General features: G+C 33.1%; 1 protein-coding gene and 1 pseudogene across 3 annotated transcripts; one reads left to right on the forward strand and one right to left on the reverse strand.

Annotated features, from left to right (window-relative positions):
• The first annotated feature begins 271 nt into the window (after positions 1-271).
• On the forward strand, positions 272-3,125 carry LOC143618149 (nuclear pore complex protein NUP50A pseudogene; annotated as a pseudogene). Of its 2 annotated transcripts, none has more exons than XR_013150959.1 (2): positions 272-337; positions 1,692-3,125. The product of XR_013150959.1 is annotated as a nuclear pore complex protein NUP50A pseudogene, transcript variant X1 (transcript). The 2 variants fall into 2 exon arrangements; XR_013150960.1 differs by lacking the exon at positions 272-337 and adding an exon at positions 371-418.
• Positions 3,126-5,572: 2,447 nt separating this feature from the next.
• On the reverse strand, positions 5,573-11,386 carry LOC143618148 (centromere protein C-like). The gene is made up of 11 exons (XM_077090461.1): positions 11,250-11,386; positions 10,554-10,732; positions 9,928-10,016; positions 9,742-9,841; positions 9,492-9,652; positions 7,948-8,552; positions 7,449-7,548; positions 6,591-6,673; positions 6,356-6,440; positions 5,929-6,036; positions 5,573-5,787 (listed from the first exon to the last, which is right to left on the reverse strand). Exons 1-11 carry the CDS (start codon positions 11,382-11,384, stop codon positions 5,654-5,656), a joined length of 1,779 nt encoding a protein of 592 aa, XP_076946576.1. The 5' UTR covers positions 11,385-11,386; the 3' UTR covers positions 5,573-5,653.
• Between the last annotated feature and the right edge of the window lie 7,869 nt (positions 11,387-19,255).

The following is a 19,255-nucleotide window of genomic DNA, read 5'->3' on the forward strand; positions in this document are numbered from 1 at the left end:
TGAGATGGAAATTAAATTATAAAGGGGGGAATAATTAAAAGAAATGAAAAATAAAAAAAAATTATAAAGTTACCAGATTACCCTAACTTAATGGACAAAATAGACGGAGTTAGAAAAAATATTAAAATGGCAAGTTTTTAAAAAGTGAGGTAGTCATTTGTAAAAAATTCAAAAACGATGCTAAAGATGCGTAATTGAACAAAATCACAAATACATCTAGTTAAAATAGAAATAGAAATCCCGCATATATATATTTGCTCTAGGGTTCCTTCATATTCATATATACATACAACCAATCGTAACGCTACCGCCTAAGCTAACGCTTTAAATTATTAAGGTACCACCGATTACTCTTCTAGTGTTGGTTCTTAATATGTATGTATGTATCTGTTTCTAATCGATTAGCTTATTTATTACGGTACGGATGATGCTTACAAATTAGGTTATGCTGTTTTAGGGTTTTGCTTTCGATGATTGCTTATTATCCACTGATATTGTTTGTATTTGTAGCACCAACTCATATAGCCTTCCTTTACTAATAGATTACAGGCGTTTTGTTTTCCCTAAGTTAAAATGTTTTTAGTGCTCAGTTAGTCATTTCAGTTAATCGATAAGTCACCAACTGCATCGCCAAAGAAATACCTTTTTATTTGGAAAAGGGCAATCGAGTTTTGGAGCGGAGAAGGAAACATGAGTTGTGTTTTTTCGTTGTTCGTTGGCTGTATGTGTTGTTTATAGGTAGCAGTTAATTGGCTTCTACTTTAAATTTCGTTAGCCGTTGGTTGGTTCGCTTGAATGTCATAGGTTGGTTAGAACTATATATTTGAGATTTAAGTATATAATTGCTAAGTTAAATACACATGGTTTTTGGAGCCAAGGGTCTCTCTGGAAGCAACCTCTTTATTCTTTGGGACATAGGTACGGTTTGCCTACATCCCATCCCAGACCCTGCTTATGGCAGTGCTATTTGTGGGATTTTACAGGGTATGATTGTTTATGTTGTAATCGTTCCTAGAGATCTATTAAACATTGTAAGCGGAGTTATTCCAGTACCTTGCTTATGTTTTCAGTTGCTTATCTCATATTGATATAATATATGTAACGTAGTGAAGCCTTTGCTGTAATAGCAACTAATATCAAATTAGCTATATACCATTATTTACGGTCACTTCCTCTCTCCAGATCTCCAAATGCACTATGTACAAATCGTTATGTGGTTGTCAGCATATTATTGGTTCTGAAAAGAACGCATCCTTATATTTATTATTTTATAAGTATAATATCATATATAGAAGTTTTACACGATAAGAAAACACTTTGTTCAGCCACTCACATTCAGCCGTTTTCAAGCCTGATCATTACATTGCAGGTTGTTTAAAATGACAGACGCTTTCAAATATGGATCGTTATAGTATAGGAGTGTTTTGAATCTAAATGCAATTATTCTTGTTGCTAAATCTGCAAGTTTCAAGTCATTCATATCATAAATGCATCAAGGGTAAAAATGGCATTCTGCTGAATAAAATTTCCATTAGATGTGCACATATTAAAGCTATGTGCTTTTTGTTTGTGGAGTGTTGACAAGTGGATGGTCCAAGTTTAAATGTTTGTTTAACTGACTTATTTTGTGCAGTGTTTTTTTTCTTATTTGTTGAGCCTTGTTAATAACCATGTTTTATATGTAACTGCAGAATCACATTTTTCATAGTATTGTGATGGGGGATGCAGAGAACTCGTTTCCACCTACCAAAAAACGAGCTGCGGGTAGAGAATTGTCCCGGGATAACCCGGGTCTTGATGATGAAGAAGAGGTTCTCGGGCAAGAAACGGGTACGTTTAAACGGGCTAGTGATGAAGTGCTGGCAAATCGAAGAATAGTCAAAGTCAAACGTGGTCAAACGTCATCGACCCCAGCTGCACCTTCTTCTAACCCCTTTGCAGCAATTCGTTTGGTACCCCCTACAACTTCAACTCCTGCTTCTGAAACATCAGTGGGAAATGACGAAAATACCCTTAGTGCGGAGAAAGGGAATGATGGAGAAAAAGAAAGTTCAGTGGGAAATGACGGAATTACCCCTGCATCTGAGAAAGAGAGCTGTGAAAAGCATGACAAGTTGGTCGGAAATGACGAAAATGCCCCTGCAGCTGAGAAAGAGGAAAAGTTGGTGGAAAATGCTGGAAATATCCCTGTGGAGAAGGAGAAAAATGAAGACAATGACAAGCTAGAGGGAAATGACGGAACTGCCCCTGCATCCGAGAAGGAAAACATTGATGGAAATGATGAAAAGACCCCTGTGGGCGGATCAGTTAACTCATTCCAACAGCTTTCGAGTAGCCAAAACGCGTTCACGGGACTTGCCGGGACCGGTTTTTCAAACTCAACATTTTCATTCGGGTCGATTGCGAAGACCGACTCACCCGTTTTCTCATCTTTCAGTTTCGGTACAAATGGAAACTCGTCTCTGTTTGGCAACACAGACAAGAATACTGAGGGAACCAAAACAACACCGTCTGCTATGAAGGAAGTACAAGTGGAAACTGGTGAGGAAAACGAAAAGGCGGTTTTCACAGCAGATTCTATACTTTTTGAGTTTATTGATGGCGGGTGGAAAGAACGCGGGAAAGGAGAATTAAAAGTCAATATGTTGACTTCTGGAACGGGAAAAGCGAGGCTTGTGATGAGGGCAAGAGGGAACTATAGATTGATTTTAAACGCGAGTTTATTTTCCGACATGAAGCTGACTAATATGGAGAAAAAAGGGATCACGTTTGCGTGTGTGAACAGTACGGGTGAGGGGCAAAATGGTCTTTCAACGTTTGCGTTGAAGTTCAAAGATGCATCGATTGTTGAAGAGTTTCGTTCGGTTGTTGAGGCACATAAAGGAAACGCGTCTGCTGGTGCGGTTAATCTGAAGACGCCTGAAAATTCACCGAAAGAGTCTGAAGAGTAGAATGGAAACAAAATCGGGTAAAAAGGTAAAAGTGGTCGTATCTGATATGGGATCTTGCAGCAGAGTCTAAACGTAAGAGGCGTCATCTTATACAATCTTGGTAGACATTTTGTTGTGCAAGTCTTTAACTGTTATATGTTATAATCAACGGTTACTTGTGGTTTAATGTCAGTCTTGTTATTAAGAATGCTGGTTTTAGAAGATTGTGGTTAATTATAGTTTGGATTTTAGATTGAAATGAAACATGGGGATATGATAACCATTAAAACAATTTTAGAAATGTAGGCAAATTCAATGATTAAAATTTTAATATTTTTTAACAAAAGTCAAACATCTGATAACTGAGACCTAATCTAACCAAAGAGGTACAAGCTTCACTCAAAAGAATAGAAGTATCTTAGGCACATCAATTTGAAAGATGTTTGGCTCGACCGTCAACTTTATGTAAGATTTAGAAACCAAATGGCATTAGGCTGAGGGGTGTGGGGGGCGTGAGAGGGGGCGCGAGTGGGGGTGCCAGCCAATAATATTGTGACGTGTGGCAGAGAGAGAAACTTGATAAGATGGGTATTGGTTGTGGTGCTCGCGCCCCGGGACATGGTGTGGAGGGGCGCGAGAGGGGGCGCGAGCGGTTTTTTTTTTATTTTTTTATAAATGTATTAAAAAAACGTATTATTAAAAAAACTCATAAATTATTTAAAAAAACACACATTAATTAAAAAAACACATTAATATCTAAAAAAAAAATTAAAGTACTAAAAAAAAACATTATTCTTATTCTTCGGCTTGGTCTTCTTCGATCAACCTCTTCCGGATACGTTCCTTTTGTTTTTCCATCAGCATTTGGTCGACCGGATTTAGGTTACTGAAGTCTCTTGTAAGGAATTCCAAATCTCTCATTCTTTTTTTTTCCTTTTTGTCATTAGAGACCACCTCCATGGTTTTGTTGAATTTATTGAGGGATTCAACAAGATCGTTGATGTTTACGGCTTCCCCCTCAGCCGGTTTTTTGCCCCTGGCGTCCCTTCCCAATGGCCGCCTCCTCGGCGGTGAAGACGTTTCCTCCCCCGCAACGTTTAGGTCGAATCCAACCCGGCAATCCGACCCGGCGGAAGTGCTGTACGCTCCAGACGAACTAGTTTTAGTCCGTTTCGGCCCTACTTCCGCATCAACGTCCGGCGCCACCAGCTCAACCCACTTAGAACACCTTCTCAACCTCTCCCACACCTTTACATCGTCCCACGTCTTCACCGTCCCATACCTCCGCAGGCACTCCTGCTTCCACTCTTCGACAGTGAAATTATAAACCGCCAAATCGTCACTGCCACTTGGTCTCATACGACCGGCGTTCCTGTTGAACAGATTAGTAAACAAGCCGACAAATTTTCTGATTTCGGTCCACCGACCCGAAATCATATCGGCGTTCCGCTCTGTACTCCCAACGAGCGAATAGAACGTCTCCCTAACCTTTGTCCAAAAGACCTTGCTCTTTTGGTAGTCCGCTGCAAAATGCATAAATAAATTTGTAAGTCATTTAACTTTTTTATTTAACTTTTTTATTAAAAATCATTTTTAAAAACGTTAAAACAATTACCGCAACGCCGATCCTCAGAAGTGACTATCCAAGCCCGACACAGGGCTTCCTTCTCATCCGATGACCACGGAGTGATTTTCCGTTTCGTCCTTCCGGTCGAAGCCGAACCCGACCCGTCCGTTGCAACTTGTTTTTTCCGGTGGACGCGTCTTCTTTGTCCCGCAGCTCACCTTCTGGTTCTTGTGTCTCCGGAACTACAAAGTTAGGAGACGGTTGTATGTTGGATGGTTGAAAGCCGGATGGTTGTTGCGACCCCGAATAAAACATCGCTTGGTCCGGTGCCGACCATAAATCGTCGTAACTGTAATCTGAATCTAGGTTTGGGTACCAATTTCCAGCCATGTTTTTAAAAAAAGGTTTGGAAGATGGGGTGATTTTGGGTTTTGGGTGTGGTATGTGATATTGGTATGTGATATTGGTGTTGGTTTGGGTTTGATATAGGTTTAATAGAGAGAAAATTGTATGTTTTATATTGTTGTTGGTTTGTATTTGATATAGATATATGTAGAGAAAAAAAAAAAAATTTTTTTTATTAAATAAAGAGCCAACGGCTCATTTTTAAGACTCCAACGGCTCTTTTCACCATTCCCAAGCCCATTTACGCCCCACAGGTCCCGCGAACCCCCTTGCGCCTGCCTCTTTTTCCGCGCTCGCGCCCCTCTCGCGCCCCTCTCGCGCCTCGGTGGTGTGGTGCTCGCGCCCCGGGGCGCGAGCGGCTGGCCTCTTGCGCTCTTTCTAGCGCTCCACACCCCTCAGCCTATACAACACATTTTCTCAATAATTATTAGAAACAGTATAATTATTTTCTCAATAATGATTAAAACCCTTAAAAATGTATTTAGAAGTTTTACGCAATAAAAGAAACATTCCCCTAATCATCGGAACATGCAGTGGTGATGCTCACAAACATGATACTATAAGACAGATAATAGGGACATTCGTAAAGAAAACAAATACATAACATCAAGACAACTTGTTGATTCAATATCTATAAACACTGATTTACCTAACGAGTACACACGTCTAACATAACAGGTATTTTCAAATGACATACGCCTTTATACATACCATCATAATCTCAAACAGGATCAGAACTAACAAGAAAATGTTAATGCAAGGAAATCAAGTCAACAAGATCCTTATACTCATCCGAAACAAAAGATTCAACCTTAAAACCAGGTTTCCCTTTGCTGTTGGTCGCGGTCGGAGAGATATACTTCCTTCCAACCACCGTCGGTAGACCTGCAAAAGTTTTATATAAAAGTTATCAGTCAAATTAAACAGATTACGTATAAAAGGGGTCAGGTTATTTTAGAAGAAAAAAAAGAGATTTTCATACTAATTTTGTAGTTGTAATAAGTGGTAAAAATATTAAGCACTTACTGTTATGGACGCGTGCATACAAGAGTCTTTCACCCTTCCAATATTCCAAAGGTTTACTTCTAATTCTCTTGCTTTTCCTTACACCATTTGTCCAACCAGACCCGCCCCCTGCAAATACAATAAATTTATAATATTCAATCATATACTATAAGAATATTATAAAGTTTATGTTGAATGTGACCAATCAACTTTCACCACTTTATATATAAAGTCCTCAAAGTTTGAAAAATTATGTTAGCCGCCCGATTTTTAAATAATAAGAACAAACTTAATCGCACAGCTTTTAGTCATAAAGCTTATTTAGTTGTACATTTTTTTAAACCGAGGCTGGTTGGTTAAAATTCAACATAAACCCTAAAAATAAACATGGAGATTATAAAACAACATTAAGAAATGAAGAAAATAAAAAAAATAAAAAAATAAAAACCTGCTAAACTATGGCGCTTCTTTTTTGAATCAACTTTACATGTTTCCCTTGTCCACTTTCGACTATTCATCGTCTTCGGGCGTTCCTGTAAAAAGATTATTTTATATATGTGTCAAGTTTTGACTATTTTGTATAGGTTGTCAAAAAAGATTTTAAGTTCATGATATGCCTTATTAAAATAAAGCTACTAATATTTATTGATAAATGAAATAATAGCAATATTCTAGAAACACACCTCGTTATGTTGTTCGGGAACATCAGGATTTTGAACAGGCAGGCTTGAAACAGGGACATTGATAGAACTATCATCTGCTTGAGCTGACAAAAGTAACTATTGTGTTAGATCATGATTACAAAATCACATTTATCTCAATAATGATCTGAATCTTTGACTAAAAACAATTTAAGAGGCTGTGTGCATTCCGTATACATCTTCAGCAACTTTTAGTTCCTTACTGGCTCTTTATTTAGCTAAAAGTTTTTAATTGGCCCGTTTGAGATAAAATCGACCCAAATCAACTAATTCATAAGCAGTCACATCAAATCAGAATAACATGACTTCTGAAAACAAACTTAATCCATTATTTTATGCATTAATATAATGATGAAAACAATATAATTAAAATATAATCTAAATCATATTAGTTTGTATTATGAAAAAAATTCAATAACTCTTAACCAAATTGTTTTCAGCCCATTTGATCTGTTTATATAGTAGAGCATTTTTTTAATTCGACTCATTTGACCCATTTAAGATAGAACACAAACCAAAGTAACGATTCATACGTACATGTGTCAAATTGCACACAAAACTAAGAATTAAAATATTAAAATGTTTATTTTTTGAATAGCAATTGAGAATAGAACCAATAGCTTAAATCATCAAAGCTCCATAGAGGTGCTTTAATTCAAACAAGATAATCCGGCTAGAGTATCTCAAACGGGTCAAATTCAAACAAATAGCACCTCTAATAATCATCTTTGAACAATTAAATGTTCAAATAATAACTTAACTTCATATATAGATTATGTGATAAGTATTGCAATATAGAAGACACAATATTAGCAAGATATGAGTCAAAACAATAAAAACCTGAATGAAAACAATTGTTTTCTGATTCCCCTATTGTAGTAATATCAACATTTTCTTTGAGTGGACTGGATGACACCACCTTCTCTGTTGCATCTTCAACCTGCCATGTCAGCAGAAGAGACAATTACCAAAACAGCCCTGACCCAAATCAGGCTTCAGCCCCGTGCACACACCCATTTTTGATTGTGACCCGTTTCACACTCGTTCACATGTGAACACAATGATTAAGTCCAACAAAATATAGTATAGGTAAGAAAATGCGAATCAAAACATATTGCAATGGATTGGCAATTTGGCATCTTCTACATATATTTAGTGTCTTTAACATGATTAGAAAAATATATATCAACAAAATAATAAAATGATTTAAACAAGTTTTATGCATTAATTATACAACTGGAATGACTTGACCTGTTTCGACCCAGTTGACCTGAAACAACGATCTATATATAACTGAGTCAAAATAGCAATACTTAGAATAATATATGAGAAACCTTACATTCTTTTGCATGTCCACATCCGTTTCTTTCATATTATGCTGCTCACAGTCTGAGAGATCTTCCACGCTGGCAGAAACTGGAAGTTCGTTGTCCTCATTGGCAGAAACTGGAAACTCAGTGTCCTTGCTGGCATGAGTTGAGGGCCTGCTAATGATTTCAGAAGTTGTGGTAGCAGGAGACATATCCATATCACGGTGCAAAAAGGGATCATTTGATTCGGTTTCATGGGATTTTGAAATAATTTTTCCAAATGCTGAAATTCCCTGTAATGGACTTTTAGATGGTGTAATGGAAGATATGCAATTAAAGGGCTTGTCGGGTAATTTCTTTTGTTTCTCGATTGTGTTTTCTTTTAAATTATCTGATAAAGAACGTGTATCAGGCAACATGTGCTGGTTTTTTAGAAAGTTGACTGAAGGTAAAATGTTAACTGTAGGATTATCATGGAAGTCAGGAAGATGTAAATCGTTTATAGCCACATGTCTGATATTCAAACGATCTTCCAAATAGGACAATGTCTCGTTTCCATCTAAATCAGCAATGTTACTAGACATTAAATCATCAAAAAGCTTGTTGACTCTGTCCTCAGCATTAGTTATTGATCCTGTTCACACAACAAACAAAATTTGAACTTTAACTACATTATTTTGTTTCCCAAATTAACTAGAAAATATACCATAATATTATAATCTCAAGCTAACATTTTAACAAGCTTTTACTATTTAATTTGTTTTATTTGTACATGATAAATCCAATTACTTTTCTTAAACGAGAGATGAGTTTATACTCGGTCTTTCTATATAGGCAAGTAAACGAACTGAACGTTCAGTTCGTTTATTTGCCTATACAGAAAGACTGAGTATAAAGTATAAACTCCTCTCTCGATTAAGAAAAATTATTGGTATCATGTAACTGTTCGTGAACCATACGGTGGGAAGTTCATTTACGTTCATTTATTTGATAAACGAATAAACAAAAACACATGTCTCGTTTGTTCATTTATGTTTGTGAACGTTCGTTTACATTCATTTATGTTGGCTCTTTAATATATACATTTAAATTTTTACACCCGTTATAATTTTTTAGTCTTGTTTTATTAACTTTTTAGGCCGAACACATGTTCACATTTACTTTTACTGGTTTTAGCTCAGTTATGTTCATGCATCTATATTCGGTTATGTCCATTCATTTTACGTTAGTAAATAGTTCATTAATATAACAAACGAACACAAACATGCTCAGTTTTTCTAAAAATGAACAGAACAAGAAAACCCATTTCGTTTAACTGTTCGTGTTCGGTTGTTTGTTTGAATAAAGTCAAACGAACAAACATTATCATGCTCCATTTGTGTTTATTTGGTTCGTTTACATGCCCATGTCTGTATAGTATACAATGTAAAAAGTTCACATAACTTATTCCACTCATGTAGGTCAGCCAACATCATAAAGAAAGCTGATTACATAATCGTTTGAAATTATTGTGATGATGTAAAAAATTTCATGGTGCATTCGGTTATTAAACTTCAAAAGCATAAAAACTCACCAGTGACTTCTTTTTCATTGGATTGGCAGTTGGAAGTGACAGATTGCTGGGTGTCTTCTATAGGTTGAGTTTCAGTAGTGTCTTGCGGTGTTTCTTGAGAAAGCAATGTATCATTTTCAGGCTGACTGGAGTATACATGATGCTGATAACTAATCTTTCTCCTAAAGTATGAATTTTATGTTACACCAGATGAAACTTATAAAGCAACACAATTTAGTGAAAAAAAATTAGGCTCAGTAATCAATAATACCGTGGTATTTCGGGACGACGTTGTCTAGTAGTAGTAGTAGTAGAAATTTTGGGTTCATTTGGGTCTTCACCTCTCTGCCTCTTCAATTCTTTCTTGGTGTCTAAAAATTAATTTCAAAATTGTATAGATTAGCAGTGACATAACCAAATATTATAGAATCACAAAGATTAGTGAAGAATAATATACTTTCAAACTTCTCATAGGCTGCAAAAACGTCTTCAGGGTCAAGTAGCTGATCCATTTTAAAAGTTGGTTCTACGATTGTAGATGGCTGGCTGTCAATAGTATTGCACATTAAACCAATTCCAGATTATATGTGTGTGTGACTGGTTATATAATAGCAATAGCTTCTAGATATGATAATTATATAACTAGTCTAATAGTGTGTGCATAGAACTAACTGAATTGCAGGATACTATACCTGGTCTACTAATAATAGCTACATGCTGTGAAACTGACAAAAATCAGAAATAGTAGCAAACTTTAATATCATTTACCATTACCAGATAAAACAAAAACCAGGTAAATTGTCTTGCTCTTTTTGGTTGAAAAACTGGCATGTTTATACGAATGGTTAAGTGGTTAACAAAATAGAAAAGAGGTTGCTATGTTGCTACATTTGGTGAAAAGAGTGGTATGTTTCGATGATTTGTAGCAAAAAGCAAACACATTATTGTTACAAAATTTTCCGGCATACGCATAAGCTACGCTACTATAATTGACAATAAAGTAAGATTCTAAAACATATAGATATTCAAAGGATTAACCTTATTAGTGTGAGAGCACAACAAAGTAGTGTGTATAAGTTTTACCTTGTATCAGGCATCATTGAGAACTTAGCACGCTTCCGAGCCAAAGCTGGTCTATTCTTCTGAGGGTTTTCATTCTCCTTCATATTGGGCTCAAAATTGTCCTGTGTGTTTAGCAATTCTGAAGCACCCTCTATAACTGATTTTGCTTCCTCAAAATGCTTATCAAGGCTTTGTAGTGCCTTAAAAACAGAGAAAGACACTATAAATTTCAAATGACATTGTAACTCATACTACATTGTACATTCTGCAGCAGTTGCATTTTGACTTCCCTTGTGTTATTTAGTAGTCCCTAGTCCCTCCTTATCAATAAATAGCAAAACGACTTTAAATAGAATAATTAGTTGGGTAAAGTGTGTGTTAAAACCATACGTCTACAGATGTCCTAACTGTTTCTTCTAAGAATGTATAAAGCATAAATAAAGATGAACTAAAATAGCACTTGTAAGGTCAGCGTATGACATTAAAAAGCAGTGATATATATCCATTCCATCAGAGTGTTAGTATATGTAAAATTAACTCCTCAAGCTCTAATAATGTCTACTAGGTTAGCCTTCAGATAGAATCTGTAAGCCTAAATCTCCGATAAAAACAAAAGTAATGCTATTACACATGAATAAAATAAAGTCCAGGTTGAATGTAATGTCTCCTACACAGCAATTTCTATGAGTCAAGTAAGAAGAGGTAAGTAGCATATACGATTGAATTCATATGGTGGTGAATAACTTGGAGATCGTTGGACTTGAGTGAAGCGTTGGAATGAGGGAACCTGTTAGGGTGTAGAGAGATAATAGGCTGCCCTTGAAACGGATCAACAGCTTTGGATTGAGCCATTTGATTTGGAAACCCAACCCTAGATCGTAATTGGGGGTGGGTTTCAAATTGGGGATTTTGCTTTCTGCACGCACGCAGGCGGGAGGTCTGTGATTTCAACTTTTATCTTCCTTTCTTCCCATTTTGCCCCCTCCTATTTCATTAATATATATTAGGTTAGAACTCGTGTGTTAGTCAAAAAAATTTTAATTCTTGAAAATGCACGTACTACAAATATAATGCTAAAAACAAATATAGTATTTAAAAATATTAGCAAAACTGAGACAAAAAATCTTCTTACTACCATAGGACCAAAAATCTGCAACTTTTAACTCAAACTAACCAAACTTTCACTGTTCCCTAAACTGCCGTTGGACCAAAAACTAAAGAATTTTGACTCGCACTCAAAATCTTAACTTGAAACTAAATATTTGATATGTTCACCCTACACATGTATAACCATTAGTTTCCTAATTTTATGTTACAAAAATAACAAATAAAAAATTCTATAATTATCCTTCATATACGAATTTCATTTACAATATGTTGCTGGTAATTTGTGACTGACACTTGTGGCTAAAGAAAATGTAGATTCAGAATGGCCATCTTTAAACTTGATCATGATCTTAAATTTATTTCTTTTGTTTTTTTAAGTCACGAAAGTCCTGCTTCAACTGCTTCAAACATCAAACCCCAAAAAATAAAAGATAAATAAAATAAAAAATCCATTTTTACATAAAAATATGTGGAGCAAGAAAAACCAGCGTCGTTATTTTCCAATTTACAAAAGTCATATTTTTACCCTTTTCAAACTAATTTCTTTAAGGTAACTGATAATTATTAAATCTGTAAATAGTTTTTGTAACATAAGATGAGAGTGTGTTACAAAAAATTATAAACATGCTGGCATATTAAAAGTTAAAAATTAAAAAGAAAAAAAACATTTTATATATAAAGTGATTGATTTTTTCTTTTTTCTTGATATGGAATTCATATAAAAATATATTTACAGATAAATATGAAAATAATATTAGACACAAAATAATGTAAGTAATTGTTTAGATTACGCTCGTTTGAGCCAAACTCATTTTTACTTAAAAAATACATTGATCAAATTTATTTTAAACTAAAAATGAACTCAAGCCGGTCATTTAAAATTACTTATAATTAACTGTATACTAAGAGTGATATAAAGTTTCATTATGATGTGCAGACTGATAAGATATTTGGTAGGGGTCGTTCTTTTTGTTATCACAAATCATCTCCTTAAAAACAATAAAAGTCCATAATTCTTTGAAAAAAAACCACTAAGAATAAATGTAATTTAAACATTGCATATTCGAGGACATTTACTTGTTAATTTATTAAACATTGATTCTTGTACTATATTAACTTGCTCTCTTTTGGAAATTTTTTGTGTATTTTTAAAGATAATATGTCTTTATTTAAATAATATTTATCGATAACTGATGACATACTTTAATTTTTTGTAATATATCTCTAAGAAAATAATTATGTTATATAATGATCATAGAATTAGAGTTTCAATTGAAAGACAATGGATTACATATAAATCAATTATGTGAATCAGATTACATTATTCAGATTAAATGAATCGCATTAAGATGATTGATCGATTGAACCTATAGATCGATTAAATCTGATTGAATATGTGTAGGTGAATCGATTGACTCCGATTGAAGCTATTAATCCGATTACAAAGGTTTGATAGTCAGCTTAAATACTGATGAATTTCAATGTAATATGTATATGATGATTACAAAGGTTAGAACATGTGAATTATGATGATAAAAATTTAATAGGCTTCACAAGTTTGATTTTGAAATTGAATTAAAATAATTAGAAAATGCCATATAAAAAGTTGAAGAAATTTGGTGAAAAATAAAAAGAGAATTTGATGGACCCAACTTGTTTATTATATAGAGAGTTAAACTAATTAAAAGATAATTAGGAAATGTCATGTGGCAATTTGAAGAAATTTGGTAAAAAAACAAAAGGGGAATTTGATGGAAACCCACTTGTTTATTATATGGAGAGATGTATACATTTCTTTTACACCCTTGAAATAAGGTTATTGGATATACTCTAACCCCTACATAAGTTAAAATAACATGACACTTTAATGATGAATTAAACCATTCCCCACTTATGTTAAGTGTGTTAAAAAAAGGTCCATGAGTTATGCTTTTAACGGGTTAAAAGGAATAATATGTATTAATTACTGATTGATTTGTTATTTTAATAATGTATTAATAGGAGAGAGATTAGTTAAACCATTTTCTTTGTATGACATGAAGTGAAAGAGAAAAAAATAAATAATGTAGAGCTTATATGGAATTAAGATGAGTTAGAGTATATATTATGGCTTAAGTATAGTTGGGTCAACTTAAAATAAAAAGTATAATATTTGTAAGAATGATAAAAAGTACACCATTAATTTTGAATTTGAAATGTTTAGATTAGTTTGGGAAAAATTAAGTATAAAATAAGGGAAATTGCTGAAAATGAATAACACATAATTGTTAACTTTCTCTCATCATATACAAGGCATACGTCATTCTTCTATAACTTTAAAACGTACATAACTTTTTATACGACATCTTTTTTTAAAACAAATCACCTGAATAATGAGCGTTTTTTTATCTTTAATATGAGTATCATATTGTTATAAAAAAAATTAGTGGGTTTTATTATACATTGTGCTATAGGTTATAGGCGTTGCGTTTTTATATCATTGTGTTTTATTCAATTATGTTTTAGCATAGTGTGTTATTCAATTATGTTTTAGCATAGTGATTTTTCCATTGTGTTTTTTACATTGTGTTTTTTTTTCATAGTGTTTTTTCCATCACAATGTTTTTCATAGTGTTTTCGATTGTGTTTTTTCCGATGACCTTTTCCGGTGACGTTTCAGTGATTTCCCAGTGAAATTTCTCGGAGATTGTTTACCAGTGACTTTCCGACTACTTTTTTAGTGAAATTTTCCAACGAAATTTCCAAAGACTTTTCTGGCGAGGTGGTGATGGTGGGTGGTGGCGGTGGTGGCGGTGGGCGATGGAGTGGTGGTGGTTGCAGAAGATAGTGAAGATGTAAGTGAGTTTTTTAGATTAATGTAAGTGAGTTTTTGAAATTAAAGTAAAGAGTGTCAATATTAAAATAATAGACTAAAATACCTTCATTTCTAGAAAAAATCAAACTTTTTGTTTGAGCCTGACCCTTGTTTAGAAAATTAAAAAAATAATAATAGTAGTTAACTAAAATAAACAAGCAAAACTAATACAATAAAATAAATAAATGTGAAAGAAAGAAAAACAATTAGAAAGAACGAAAAGGAAAACAATTGTGAATGTCGGTCTTTAGGGTGAGGATAAAAGTGTCATTTTAAAACAATATGTTAAGTTTTTAACGGACGTTAGCGTAAGTGGTTTAATTTGTTACAAAAAGTGAAAACCTACAATTTTATATAAGCGTAATTTTAGCAATTTTGGGTTTTTTGTCAAATCATTATGTATAATCTATACATACTATCACAGCAAGAAGCAATTTTCACATGACATCATTCTAGGGTGTCCACGTCATTGCCACCTCAATGTCAAATCATCTATTTCCTTTCATACTCTTGCAAAATCATCCCATACACTATATTTAAACTTTAACAATTTTTAACCCTAACCATTTTAATATCTCTTTCTCTATCTTCCAGCTTATTCTTCCATCCTCTCATATATTCCGGTAATCTAGATTGGTATTAATCGTTTTCCGGTAAGGTTATATTTTATAGTCTAATGGCCGATTTTGTTATATGTTTTTCCGGCAAGATTATATTTGTTTCTGGTAATGTTTTCCTCTAACGTTTTATATTTATTTTCATTGTTATATGATTTTCTTATAATCAGTTTATGTTGTAAATCAAAAACGACGATGTAATTAATAGGTGGACGTTATTACCATTTCCCGGTGATGTTTCATATCTATAACAATGATGGTTTTATATTTATTTTAAGTTATATATTTTTCGTGTGATTTTGTTATTCATCATGTTGTTCCTTTAGGTTCAAAATACAAATCGGAGATACCATGGACATTATCACTATTTTGTTTTTTCGGTAAGGCCATTAAAATTTTCCGGTTATAAATTATAATTCAAATCTTCCATAATATCAATATTAATTTTCGACTTTTTCATTTCAGGCTATTGTCCCGATTGATGTAAAGTAATTTCATTTTAGGTTCTAAATCGAAATCGGAGTACCATGGACATTATCACTATTTCGTTTTTCCGGTAAGACCATTCAAATTTTCCGGTTATAAATTATAATTCAAATCTTCCATAATATATATATATATTAAAATTCGACTTTATCATTTCAGGTTATTGTCCCGACTGATATAAGCTAATTTCACTTTATAACCTAAATAAAAATTGGAGATACCATGGCCATTATCACTATTTCGTTTTTCTGGTAAGAGCATTCAAATTTTCCGGTTATAAATTATAATTCAAATCTTCCATAGTATGAATATTAATATTCGACTTTATCATTTCAGGTTATTTTCCCGACTCATATAAGCTAATTTCATTGATTGAGCATTAGTTGATAAGATGTATTTGTTTTATTTTTTTAATATTGATGTATATTTCTTTTTATTAATATTCATGTATATTCCTTATTTGTAAGATTATAATGTACATTAAATTACATATATTAATATAATCATTATTTTATTGTTTTTGTCAACTTTCAATTAAGTCACAAATATTCCGTCCAACTTAAAACATCATTATACCTTCCAATATTATATTAGTTTACAAAAAAACTCATAAATTTAATATGAAATCTCATTATACAAAAAAAACTCATAAAATAACAAACTGATTATACCTCATAAATTAGATACCATATTAAACGTAATTTAATATGTTATTTTACAAAACGATTATTACTCATTTATACTTAGTTTACATAAATTTATTGTTATATCTTATCTAAGAATTCCATTAATACAATTTATAGAGTTTAACTTTCCTTATTTGTTTTAAAAACCGAATGAACAGCTTAATGAACTTTCTGACCGAATTAATTATCCAACTGTTTTTCACCATTTATAGAAAATAGTTTTTAAATTTTAAATAACATTTACATATATATAGTAATTTGTTTCAACCATTTTTTTTTAATTTTTCAATATTTATAAACGCATTCCTTAATATATATTTTTTTTATCTTAGTATAATTATCACATTATTACAATTTATATAGTTTGTCTTTCCTTACTTGTTAAAAAAATCCGAATAAATAACTTAAATAAATTTCCGACCGAATTAAGTATCCAATTGTTTTTGACATTCATATTAAATCGTTTTAAATTTTAAATAATATTTACATATTTAGAGTACTTTGTTTCTACCGTTTTTAATTTTGTTAATTCCTTTTGTGACACCCTGCACTTTCACGTTAACACCGTTAACCCAAACTCCGTTATCTTACACGTCATGCATAACATTTACACGAGTAAAAAACAAGTCACACACATGAGCTTGTCAGTACACGTTGGTGATTAATGTTGAATCAGATATATTTAAATAATTCGGATATAATTATTACGTGCAAGATGATATTTTGTGTTACATGATTTAATACATGATGCTCGCTTAACCTGCTTTAAGTTATCATGTAAAACTAATACATCAAGTATGTGTTTATAATATTATCTAAGTGAAATATACGTTAAATGATTATGTGCTTAGTTTGTAGCTTGTTGTGTGAAATTTCGATCAATTGCGCGTAACTTCTACGTTTTAGGCTTTTATGAAGTATTATTCACAACATAACAATGAGAGTTCACTTTTATAAACTTGGAATAACGTTTTAGTCATAACGTTTCGTTATAAACCGGTTCGTTGTTAAAAAGTTCGTTTAAGTCATTGTTTTAACAAGGACCATTCTTGTAAATTAGATTAAATTAATATTGAATAAAATAACCTTAACCCTAATTCCCTCCTAACCAGCTGATCTCTCTTCCCTCTCCCTTTCTTACGATCATGAAACCCCAACCCAACCTTCATCATCATTAATCAAGGCAACTAAATGCAATTGATGGTGTTTTTTTTATCATCATCAATTCTACATGCATAACAAGTAAGATTAATCTTTAATTTCGTTTAGTTTTATGATTTTGATGGGTTATTGATAAACCTTAAATGTACAAAGTCCTGTAGCATGATAATTATGATTTTAATTGATGAATTAGAACCATAAAGATGCCTTACACATGCTAAGGTTTGAGTTTTGATGACAACAGTTTGCTGATAGATTCATTCTCGTTTATTGATTGGTTTGTAACATGATGTTAAATGATTATTATTGATCGATTCTTGATTCTAGGATATATTATTCTGAGTCTAGTTTCCATAAATTTAAATTTTGTAATTTTTGGATAAGTTTTGAATAATTTTTATGATTTTACAAAAACATGTGTCATAGCTGACGCGGGGATTCAAATTCTGGTCTGTCTTCCCGACATCATTACTTGAGATTAACTAAGCCAAATGAGTTTTTTCCACTTTTGGAACTTAGAATTATGAGTCTAAAATACAACCCAATTGGCCTTGCACAATTTGGATAAATGAGTTGAGAGAACCATGAAACAACTTTTTGTTGCGTAATCTGCTGAACTTTTAGTACCTATATGCAATGATTGAATTATTGTGAGTTTTGTATGCATGAGAAAATATACTAAAAATTGTTTTAGAAACCTAATTCTTATATGCTACTATGGTAAATTTGTATAATTTATCCTTAAGTTTTACTTAGTGAATAAAATCAGTTTGTACATTCCATAATCTGTCTCGTGAACTGAATGATTATAAGTTGAATTGTATGATGAATATTTGGTTTATTTGCCATGATATGATGTGTGGATACATGTTAAGACTTGTTTTTTTTGTACAATTGACATTACTTATTATCACCAAAGAGTCATCTGTCAAGTTTGTGTTTGTGTGTGAGCCCATACTTGGGTTTTAGAGTCATGTGTTGTTGAACACATTCTCATAACTTAAACACTTGTACTAGGTAACGATTAGCGAGTGAAGTGCACCCTTTTGGTTTTGAGAAAAGTCTATTACACGCGACACCAGGTGAGTTCATGCATTTTCCCTACTTGTTTTCTGGATTGAAAACACAAAACACTTCTCAAAGTGTTCTGGATTGAAAACACAACTATTTTCGTATACTTGTTTTCTGGATTGAAAACACACCATTTTCCTATACTTGTTTTTGGGGAGAAAACATGGATATACTTACATACTGGTTTTCTGGAGGAAAACGCAGCGACTTATTTAGATTTATGTAGTTTCTTATATATCACAAGTTTATTATTTAAGGTTTTGAGTCAAGTTATTTATAGTTATCATGTTTTATATCGTTTGGTGTCTTGTACGTTAAATCTAATTCTTTCTATCATCTCATAAGAAGTTTAAGTTCGTTTTGCTCGTTAATGATGACATGATAATTCCACTTAGGGGGTGTTTGGTAGAGAGATTTGAGGGTGGAGAATTGGTTTTCTCTTGTTTGGGAGAATTAGGCGGAGAATTGGGCGGAGAATTGGTTTTCTCTGAGAATTGGGTGTAGGCAAAAAGTAGAGAAATCCAATTCTCTCCATTTGGAAGAGAAATGGAATTCTCTCTGCTTCTAAATCGCGTCTCTGCTCTACTCCGTTCGCGTATAATGATGATGATGCTCCGACCGGCGATGGTGATGATGATGCCGACGTCCGGCACGGCGGCCGACGCCGCAGCCACGTCCGTTCGCGTCTCTGAGCCAAAACGAAAACCTAAATCGCGAGGCGGTGTTGCGAGGCGGAACCCT

The sequence above is a fragment of the Bidens hawaiensis genome, unplaced genomic scaffold, assembly GCF_021521415.1.
Source record: "Bidens hawaiensis isolate Kalapana, Puna unplaced genomic scaffold, B.hawaiensis_p1.1 tig00064218_1, whole genome shotgun sequence".
Classification (NCBI taxonomy): domain Eukaryota; kingdom Viridiplantae; phylum Streptophyta; class Magnoliopsida; order Asterales; family Asteraceae; genus Bidens; species Bidens hawaiensis.